This window comes from Staurois parvus, unplaced genomic scaffold (genome assembly GCF_062004578.1).
Source record: "Staurois parvus isolate SC_StPar_1 unplaced genomic scaffold, SC_StPar_1.0 ptg000132l, whole genome shotgun sequence".
Taxonomy (NCBI): Eukaryota; Metazoa; Chordata; class Amphibia; order Anura; family Ranidae; genus Staurois; species Staurois parvus.
Window position 1 is genome coordinate 2,744,115 of NW_028317928.1, and position 11,296 is coordinate 2,755,410.

At 46.9% G+C, this 11,296-nt stretch overlaps 1 protein-coding gene across 1 annotated transcript in view; it reads right to left on the minus strand.

The window, feature by feature from the left end:
• Positions 1 to 7,167, minus strand: part of LOC149466156 (uncharacterized) — a 67,461-nt gene extending 60,294 nt beyond the window's left edge. Inside the window, exons 1-3 of the mRNA XM_089672704.1 lie at positions 7,062 to 7,167; positions 1,558 to 1,707; positions 102 to 287 (exon numbers count right to left, since the gene is read on the minus strand). Coding sequence (XP_089528830.1) covers positions 102 to 287; positions 1,558 to 1,641 — 270 coding nt within the window. The 5' untranslated portion in view covers positions 1,642 to 1,707; positions 7,062 to 7,167. The remainder of the gene's footprint in view (positions 1 to 101; positions 288 to 1,557; positions 1,708 to 7,061) is intronic.
• Between the last annotated feature and the right edge of the window lie 4,129 nt (positions 7,168 to 11,296).

Sequence of the window (11,296 nt, forward strand, 5' to 3'; positions counted from 1 at the left end):
ACTAGAAGAAATAGTGACATTCCGACACACACAATGATACACTACACCATCCCCATTCCTTATGTCACAATAAATGTCCCAGAATTCCCAGCACCACTCACCTCTCCAGTCAGCAGCTCAGAAATCTTGTTGGTGACCTGTAATATCTTCTTCTTGTTTCTCTCAGGAATGAGGCAGTAAAATGGCTGTATGATGGGGTTCTTGCTCAAACTGTAACTTCCTGACGCATGTAAATGGTTGCAGGATGTAACATGACTAGTAGATATCTTCTTCACTACTGTGTAATCCTGTGCATTAAAAAATACATACATTTACCTTTAACAGTGGCAAAAGTATATCTGTCAGTGGTTTAATTTAACATTGATGTCATGTGATCTCCCAGAATCCTCCTCATCTTTCCGGTCAGGTCTGGGTTTTATTAATAGAGATAAGAGGGATGTCATGTGATTTCCCAGAATCCTCCTCACCTCTCTGGTCAGGCCTGTGTTTATTACCAGAAATAAAAGTGATGTCACGTGACCTCCCAGAATCCCCCTTACCTTTCCGGTCTGGTCTGTGTTTTATCATTAGAGAGAAGAGTCATGATATTGGACTTCACAGAATCCTCCTCACCTCTGGCCAGGTCTGTGTTTTATTAATAGAGATAAGAGTCATGTCATGTGACCTCCCAGAATCCTCCTCACCTCTCAGGTTAGGTCTGTGTTTTATTACTAGAGATAGGAGTGATGTCATGTGATCTCCCAAAATGCTCCTCACCTCTATGGCCAGGTCTGTGTTTTATTAATAGAGATAAGAGTGATGTCATGTGACCTCCCAGAATCCTCCTCACCTCTCCAGTCAGCTCTGTTTTATTAATAGAGATAGGAGTGATGTCATGGGACCTCCCATATTCCTCCTCACCTCTCCAGTCAGGTCCGTGTTTTATTAATAGAGATAAGAGGGATGTCATGTGACCTCCCAGAATCCTCCTCACCTCTCCGGTCAGGTCTGTGTTTTATTAATAGAGATAAGAGGGATGTCATGTGACCTCCCAGAATCCTCCTCACCTCTCCGGTCAGCTCTGTGTTTTATTAATAGAGATAAGAATGATGTCATGTGACCTCCCAGAATCCTCCTCACCTCTCCGGTCAGGTCTGTGTTTTATTAATAGAGATAAGAGGGATGTCATGTGACCTCCCAGAATCCTCCTCACCTCTCCGGTCAGCTCTGTGTTTTATTAATAGAGATAAGAATGATGTCATGTGACCTCCCAGAATCCTCCTCACCTCTCCGGTCAGGTCTGTGTTTTATTAATAGAGATAAGAGGGATGTCATGTGACCTCCCAGAATCCTCCTCACCTCTCCGGTCAGCTCTGTGTTTTATTAATAGAGATAAGAATGATGTCATGTGACCTCCCAGAATCCTCCTCACCTCTCCGGTCAGGTCTGTGTTTTATTAATAGAGATAAGAGGAATGTCATGTGACCTCCCAGAATCCTCCTCACCTCTCCGATCAGCTCTGTGTTTTATTAATAGAGATAAGAATGATGCCTTATAACCTCCCAGAATCCTCCTCACCTCCCCGGTCAGTAGGTAGATGATCTCCAAGGTGAGGTCCAATATCCTTTCTGCTATTCTCTTCCTTCCCCATGGTTCAGTCATGACTGGTTAAAAAAGACTCTGTCTCTTGCCAAAACACCTTCCAATGAGCGGATTTACTTAGCGATCCTGTAATATAGAATATACAACCACAAATGAAAAGTCCTTTACCTATAAATAAAAATATCCAGTTGTGTAGGAGCTCTAATTCTCCATTCCTCTCTGTAGACTGGCAAGAGACAAGCCAGCACCAAATGTAATGGAAAGGGGATCACTAATGTGTATTATCCAATAATTGTGCCTTGTCAAGAGTTTCTCGTAATTCCTAATGGAACTATCAGAATCATCTGCATAAAGGCAGTTCACAGCTTGCAAACACAAATGCTGAAGGACTGAAAATATGGACTGTAAATATCAACATTTTCAATAGTTTTTATGATTGGCCAAGACATAAGATAACGTAAAGTACAATTCCGTGCTAAACCTAACTAGTCTTAAAAAATGATCCCTCCCCCCTCCTAATACCCATGCTGACTAACCTGTGCAAGAAAGATTGATATACTTACCTTCAGCCTGCTCAGGTTCGGTCATATGATCCCCAGCCAGTGATGGTTTCAGGGGGACAGAAGAGAGCACTGGACAATGGCTAGTAATGCAATGACTCACCCATGGGACTGTGACATTATTAAGTGTTCTTGCATGGCAAGACCACTTATTGTTAACTCACATATATATTCTTATTATAGCCAAATTTACCACCCTAACTCCTCCCACAGTTTTTACACTACATAGACATGTAATAAACCAAAACGTGCGGACTGTTCCTGATTGGTGTGCTATTACTTTGTGGAATGTTTCGCCGAATGGTTCACGAAATATCGCCATTTTTGTGGTGAAATTGGTCCCATAGGAATGAATGGCGGAATGTTCAAAACTAGAGTGGGAGCTGACAAAAGCTAGAGTGTGAGCTGAAAAATCAGGACATGATTTCTAAACTGCCATCACTCCCTCATTTTCAAGCCCACCTACACAAATCTTATATCAAAACGTTCAGCTATCCCTGCTGCCACTAAAAAGGTCCACGGCTAAGCCATAGTCCTGATAGTTTTCACAATATGACCATTTGCTTGCAACTCACGCCGCCCATTGACATTCATTGAAAATCCACTCTAGACACCTGAAATTTGAAGGGCAATTTCTAAACTGCGACTATGCCTTCATTTTTAATATTTCAGAGACATGCTATGCATCAAAATGTAGGTCTGGGTATTGTGATTCTCACAATATAAAGCTCTTCAATGTAGGATTTACAGTTTTCAAACTACAACCGTTTGAAGATGGCAACCGCCAGTGAAGTAAGCAACTTGGAGCAGTTTGTTTTTAACTGCTCCTCTGCTCTTGTGAGTTGCCATAGGAACCCAGGTGTGTGAGCAGGCAGCAGAGTGACAAAAGCTACTCTGCCCACTCCAGTTGTAGACTACTGGTGGAGGCAAGAACACTTCACACAATTTCCCCAGAAATTTTAGCATTTCTAGTTATTATTATACAGTATTTATAAAGCACCAACAGTTCGCTCAGCGCTGTACATTACAATGGGAGACAGAACATCCGACAGTACAATAACTATACAATGCAATACACGAGGGGTTCGAGGGCCCTGCTCCTTGGAGCTTACAATCTAGGAGGGAGGAGATGGTGGCACAGGAGGAAATAGCTGTGGGGGATGGAGTGGTAGGAAGAGTGGAGGAGGTCGGTCAAGTTAGCAGGGGGCGGGGTAGGCTTCCCTAAAGAGATGGGTTTTCAGGGTGCGCCTAAAGGAGAGGAGAGTAGGTGATAGTCTGATGGATTGAGGTAGGGAGTTCCAGAGTATGGGTGACGCCCTGGAGAAGTCCTGGAGGCGGGCATGGGAGTAAGAGACTAGGGAACTAGAGAGAAGGAGGTCTTGTGAGAAGCGGAGAGTGCGTGTTGGGTGGTATTTGGATATTAGGTCGGTGATGTAGTTTGGGGCAGTATGATGGACAGCTTTGTACGTCAGTGTTAGGGAGTTGCAGTAATCGAGTCGTGATATGATTAATGAGTAGATGAGCTGTTTATTGGTTATTGGGTATGGGCGTATTTTGGCGATGTCGCGGAGGTGGAGTCTGCATGAGTTTGTTAGTGATTGGACTTGGGGCTGGAAGGATAGATTGGAGTCACGAATGACACCAAGTACTCTGGCCTGCGGGGTGGGCCTGATGGTGGCAGTGTTGGATGTGATGAAGAAGTCAGTAGGGGGGGGTGCGCGGGCTGGGGGGAAGACTAGGAGCCCGGTTTTGGAGAGGTTCAGTTTAAGGAAGTGGAGCGACATCCAATCTGATATGTCGTTCAGTAGGCTTGTGATTCGGGCGGAGACTGAGGGGGTGAGGCGAGGGGTCGAGAGATATATTTGCGTGTCATCGGCATAGAGGTGGTAGTTGAAGCCGTGGGAGTGTATGGGTTGGCCAAGGGAAGAGGTGTAGATGGAGAAGAGAAGGGGCCCAAGGACAGAGCCTTGAGGGACCCCAACAAAGAGGGGGAGTGAGGGGGAGGTGGTAGCCTTATAGGTATTGCTGAAGGAGCTTTGTAATAGGTAGGGCGAGAGCCAGGAGAGAGCGGAATCTCTGAGGTCAAGGGATTGTAGTTTTTTGAGGAGGAGTTTTTCGACTGTGTCGAAAGCCGCGGAGAGGTCGAGAAGTAGGAGCACTGAATAGTGGCCATTAGCTTTGGCGGTTAGCAGGTCGTTGGAGAGTTTGAGTAAGGCGGTTTCAGTGGAGTGTAGGGGATGGAAGCCGGACTGTAGGGGATCGAGGAGGTTGTTGTCGTTGAGGTGGGAGCTTAGGCGAATGTAGACTAAGCGCTCGAGGAGTTCGGATGTGAATGGCAGCAGGGAGATGGGTCTGAGGACCCATCACCCATAGGAGCGGTGACGTCACGAATAGGACATCACCCATAGGAGTAGTGATATCACACATAGGAGCAGGGACGTCATCCACAGGAATGGTGAGGTCACATATAGGACACCACCCATAGGACATCACCCATAGGAGCGGTGACATCACCCATAGGTTAACCCACTGGCTGACACAGAAGAGTTGGGTCAGGTTCAGCCCGCTGCGGGGGCAGCAGGACATAAGGGGGGCAACAGGACAGGAGGGGGCAGGGAGACAGGTGGTGGAAGTGTCATGGGAGGGGGACAGTGGGACAGGTGGAGGGCAGCGTCATAGGAGGGGGGTAGCGGGACAGGTGGAGGGCAGCCTCACAGGATGGGGGCAGCGGGACAGGTGGAGGGCAGCAGGATAGGTGGGAGGGGCAGCATTACAGGAGGGGGGCAGCGGGACAGGTGGAGGGCAGCAGGACAGGCGGAGGGGCCAGCATCACAGGAGGGGGGTAGTGGGACAGGTGGGGGGCAGCAGGACAGGCGGGGGGGCAGAATCACAGGAGGGAGGTAGCGGGACAGGTGGGGGGCAGCAGGACAGGCGGAGGGCCAGCATCACAGGAAGGGGGTAGCAGGACAGGTGGGGGGGCAGCAGGACAGGCGGGGAGCCAGCATCACAGGAGGGGGGTAGCAGGACAGGTGGGGGGGCAACATCACAGGAGGGGGGCAGCGGGACAGGTGGAGGGCAGCATCACAGGAGGGGGGTAGCGGGACATGTGGAGGGCAGCAGGACAGGTGGGGGGCAGCATCACAGGAGGGGGGCAGCATCACAGGAGGGTGGGTAGCGGGACAGGTGGGGGGCAGCGGGACAGCTCTCAGTTGTTTAGCAGTGGCTCCTCCAGATGGTGCCAGTGGAGAGGATCTGGTGCCAGAAGGGGTAACCGAGCCTGTGTCCACCTGATTATTGTTGTCGGTGGGGGAGTTGGTGCAGTACTGGAGGTGGGGCTGTCCGCTGTCACACAGGTGGTGGAACTTGGTGGCCCCAGCGACTCCGATCTGCACGAGGTGCTCCCCAAGTGGGGAGCTGCATATGTTGATGACCACCACTGTTGATGGGGCGGTCACTGCGGGGGGTGCGCCCTCTACTCCATGGGCTCTCCTGGGTTGGGGTGGTTTTAAGGGGTGGCTGTGTGGTGGGTGACGAGCATGCAGTGTCCTCCTGTGGGCGGCTTTGGTGGGGCTGTGCAGGGAATTTGGGAGGAGAGGTGTGCACCAAGGAGCTCCACCTGGATGGGGAGGGATAGGGAAGAGGGTAGGGGAGCACAGGGCAGTGTGGGCTGGTGGAGGCCCAGGCGACCTGGCGCCTGGGATTTGTCGAGCCCTGCTTTTGAGCAAAAGGAGTATGTCTCCCCTTCCTCCTAGGATGCAGCAATCAAGCCCCAAGCGGCCAATCACCAGACATGAACAGTCATGTGGTGGAGGGAAGGAGGTCACTATCCCCATGAAACATAGACCGACAAGGAACGTACGAAAGAAGAAGAAGATGGTACAGAAAAGGTAAGAATCAGCAGGTGGTACATCAAGGGAACCTATTACAGGTGATCTATAAATACATTGATTGCAGTCATCACGAAACATTCACCCAATCTGGCAAGCCTGGGCAAAGAGCTTAAAAGCATGGGTCACCTTCACCAAAAAACTGCCTATGCAGATAAGGGATACCTGTAGATAAATGCATACAAACTTGAAAAATGCCCTTACTATAGCCGTAGGCCTTGTTGCTAGGACGTTGCTAAGAGACTCCTGTTTACCTCCACCATCCCAGGAGTGAGCGCTCAAATACAGAGCTCAGAGCTACTATATCAGGAGAGTGAAGGAGCATGTGAGGGGGTTTGAATCAGAGGAAGAACTCACTCCTGTGATGGTGAAGGTGAGCAGTAAGAGCTGGGAGTGTTTTAGCAACGTCTTAGCAACAAGGCAGGACTGGATAATGCCTTCTGTGGGAGTTTTTCAGGCAGGTTTCAGGAAGTACATAAACGGCCTACACCTATAGCAAGGATATTAGTCAACTTCGGTCAAAGCCGCTCAGTTTGTCTTTACCTGAAGAATCGGCTCGGGTGAGGACACCGCTGGATCCCTGGACAGGTAAGTGCCCTAATATTAAAAATCAGCAGCTACAGAATTTTATTTATTACATTTTTTTTTGGGGGGGCGGAAGTCCGCTTTAATCATTATGGGGCAGAGTTGATGTTGGGGAGGTCTGCAGATCCCCCCCAATGGATAAAACATTCACACCCAGCTTAGGCTGACCTACACATCTGCAGATCCTTAGTAATAATGTACATTGCGCCGGATCATACTTGCATGCCCAGTCGCCACATCGTGTCATTTTACACCATACAATCATTTTAGTGGCTGGACAAAAAGTCTAGTCTTCTTTCAGTAATGACAGCTATGGAGGAAAGAGGGGCAGAGGATTCTGGTCATCAATCAGGGACTGCTGGTGGGGGGGTCTTCTAGTGTGCCCCACCCACTACATTCCAGCCATGACATTATTATTAGAAGTGACAACACTATGAATTAGATCTACCTGTTCCAGGAGGTTCTCCTCAGTCTGGTCACACAGAAGTAAACACAACCTGTACATGAACTAAGCTCTCATTTTAAAAAAAAATTCCCTACAGACCACAACAAAATGGCCGCTGCTTTCCCCGTAGGACACTATTTGGGCTACAACAAAATGGCCACTAAGCTCTACTGGTTTCACCCAATCACAGCGCCGTTGTGTAACATTGTGAGAGCTTGTGAATGTAACACCAGCAGGGGGCGCAGTTAGGCGCTTTCCTCCAGCTGCAGTTGGTTCAGTGAGTACCCGGAAGTGATAGAAAGCAACATTGACCTTCGTGTGTGGGAGGGGTTTGTAGGCGGAAGTGAGGTTGTTTTCTATAAAAAAAAAGGGTTCCTAACTAATAATTAAAGGTGAATAATTAATAAAACTAATAAAAAATACAAAGAGGGATGGGGTGGGATAATAATATTGTCTTCTTATTATGAGAGAAGGGGGTCTCATTAATTATGCGCAAAAAGTTGCGGAAAAGAAGCCCATGAAGGTTTTCCAAATATGCACTGCACCATGCGATTTGGCGTGGGCGTTTGCAGATGCACGGGGAGACATTAAAGGCATCCCTGTGTGTTTGCAATTATTGTTATACAGTATTTATATGGCGCCAACAGTGCGCAGCGCTTTACAACGCGAGGGCGGACGGTACAGTTCCAATACAATTCAATACAGGAGGAATCAGAGGGTCCTGTGCATCGGAGCTTACAATCTAAAAAGGGGAATGCGTTTCTTTCACCGCCTGACCTCCAGGCCTTTTTCTGACACTTTTGTTTACATGTACAAATCAATATTTTTTTGCTAGAAAATTAGTTATTTTAACAGCTTTAGGACCGCCCTATAGCATACATATATATATCTGCTATATATATATATAAATCACGTATATAAGTCATTCTGCATTTCCGGGTAGGGGGCGCACGCAAGCCTTACCCTCACCGCCATTTGCGGCCGCGGATGTCAATCACTGGGTCCAGGATGGTAATTACCCACCAGCACCCGGTGATTACCAAGCATCTCCGACGGGGAGGAAGATTGTATTGTTTACAAACAATCTTCCTCTCTGTCAGCTCGAGCACACTGCGCACTGTACAGCCATCCCGATCAGTGTGCTTACAGTGAAGCACACGCCCCCTAGTAAAACACTCCCAGAACACAGTTAACCCTTTGATCGCCCCTTGCAATAACCCCTTCCTGCCCAGTGCCATTAGTACAGTGGCAGTGCTTTTTTTTAGCACGGATCACTGTATTGGTGTCACTGGGGATGTCAATGACACCAAGTTAGTTCCACCCCAGTGTCAGATTGTCCATAGCTTATAGCACAAAAAATAAAAGACGCACAGGCAATAAAATACCACAAAAAGAAAGCTCAATTCATGGGAAAAAAAGGACGTAAATTTAATTTGGGTGCAGCATTGCATGACCGCATGTCGCTGATCGCCGCCATTACTAGTAGAAAAAAAAATCCCATTATCTGACGTCATTTGTAAACGCTACAACTTTCATGTAAACCAATTAATTTACAAGTATTGGGATTTTTTTCTTAGCAAAGACATGGAGGAGAATATATTTTGGCCTAAATTTATAAGGAAATTTGATTTTTTACATTTTTTTACTGGACATGTTTAATAGTAAAAAGTCAAAAATATAGTTTTCTTTCTCAAAATTGTTGATCTTTTTTTTTGCTCATAGAGCAAAAAAATAAAACAAATCTGAGGCGATCAAATACCACCGAAAGAAAGATCATTTGTGGGAAAAAAGGACGTAAATTTAATCTGGGTGCAGCGTTGCATGACCGCGCAATTGTCCGTTAAAGTAACACAAAAAATGGCCTGGTCAGGAAGGGAGGAGCTCTAGGTGGATCCTCAATACAAGAAATTAAAGTCTCCTGTTACCCGGTGATGTGAGGGGCAGCCGGTTCTCCATCATGGCGTCCTTGTAGAGGTCCTTGTGTCCTTCTAAATACTCCCACTCCTCCATGGAGAAATAGACAGTGACATCCTGACACCTTATAGGAACCTGAAACACACAATGATACAGTCACCATCCAGACACATCCCTTGTCTGTTACTGGATAATGTCCCAGAATTCCCGGCACCGCTCACCTCTTCTGTCAGCAGCTCAATGATCTTGTTGGTGACCTCTAGTATCTTCTTGTCAATTTTGTTCTCAGTTGTCATGGAGGGCAGTAAAGGTTCCATCATGGGGCTCTGGCTGCATCTTTTTGACAAACAGGAATGGTTGTTTGGTGTAAAATTATCCCCAGTTTTTTTCTTTAATATTGTGTATTCTTGGAGTTTAACAAATATATACATCTTACCTTTACAAAAAAATTATTTTAAAATGACATCCAAGGTCCACTTTATCAGAGTTAAAGTGTTATTAAACCCACAACAGTAAAATCAGCCTATATATGCAGGAAAGCATGCTTGTTATACTCACTGTGGAACCTAAGGGTTTAATCATCTGCATTGTGTAAAAAGGCTGTTTGATCCTGTCTACTCTGATCCTCCCCTTCTTCTACTGTCCCCAATTCATCTGCTGATAGAACAGAGCATTGGGGGCAAGCTGCACATGCTCAGTTTGGTATATATTACTAGAGAGTTTTTTTTTTTTCGTGGGAGAGTGCATGTGATCAGCACAGGACCAATCAGCGCTATCCAGACAGAGGGTCAGGGTTTATGCAGCCTCATAAAATAATCAGGGGAGATTAAAAAGTCCTTCTACAAAATTAACCAGTACTCTGCTGGACACTGATAGAAATCACAGGACTGCTCTAACTGCTGATTAGAAAAGGTATTTAGCAGTTTATATTTACTAAAATAATTGCATTTCCATGTTCTGTGTACTGTGGGAGACCGAATATAATGAATGCAGGGTCCGAGGAGACCAGATATAGTGAATGCAAGGTCTGGGGAGACCAGATAAAGTGAATGCAAGGTCTGGGCAGAGCAGATATAGTGAATGCAGGGTCTGGGGAGACCGGATATAGTGAATGCAGGGTCCGGGGAGAGTGGATATTGTGAATGCAGGGTCCGGGGAGAGCGGATATAGTGAATGCAGGGTCTGGGTTTAATAACAATTTAAGAGTGATGTGATGTGACCTCCCAGAATCCTCCTCACCTCTACGGTCAGGTCTATGTTTATTAATAGAGATAAGTGATGTCATGTGACCTCCCAAAATCATCCTCATCTCTCCACTCAAGGCTTTTATTAATACAGATAAGTGATGTCATGTGACCTCCCAGAATACTCCAAACCTCTCCACTCAGGGCTATGTTTTATTAATAGAGATGAGTGATGTCATGAGACCTCCCAGAATCCTCCCCACCTCTCCGGTCACCAAGTAGATGATCTCCAGTGTAAGGCTCAATATCCTCTCAGTCATCCTTTCATCCTTCCTTTTCTAAGGAATGTCCGTTAATTGAGGAACAAGAATCTGGTTCTCCTGAAAGTGTTACACACGACCAACCAATTCCCATCCATAATTCCTCTATTCCATCTCTAAAGCTACAAAAATGGTTGAGGAGTCAGAATAAGAAGACCAAGCATGGGCCAAGTTTTTACTCAATATACAAAGTTCATAAGTATTCTTTGGCTAATATGACCATGAATAATCACAACAGATATCCTCCAAGTGGTGTAAACTTGATTTGTCGAGTATGGAAAATTAGTGTGAAGGTGTACTGTTTGAACTGTAGATCTGGGACCATGAGGATGATACAAAGTGGAGACACCAAGCCCTAGGACATGATAATCTAGCACCCAGGGCAAAGATGCCAAACTGCGCCCCCTCACGTTCCTGATGTGCAAGGAATCTGCTTAGAGGGTGCGCAATCAACACCTCCAAGGGCAGGTCTGAGAGGAGAAGTGATGTAGCTGTCACTACTCTTGTCACCTTGCAACAGAAGGTCCAGCACAGGGTACCCCCATCCTCGCAATGAACCACTGCGTCCAGGGCAGCTGTCCCTCCTACCCACCCCTTGTCCCAGTCCTGGAGACACCCCAAGATGATGACCTCCAATGAGGCTGATGGTGACCTCTGATGAGGCTGAAGGTGAGCTCCTTTGGGGCTGATGGAGAGCTCCAATGGGGCTTATGGTGACCTCCGATAAGGCTGAAGGTGAACTACTTGGGCTGATGGAGAGCTCCTCTGGGGCTGATGGGGAGCTACTCTGAGGCTGATGGGGAGCTCCTCTGAGGCTGAC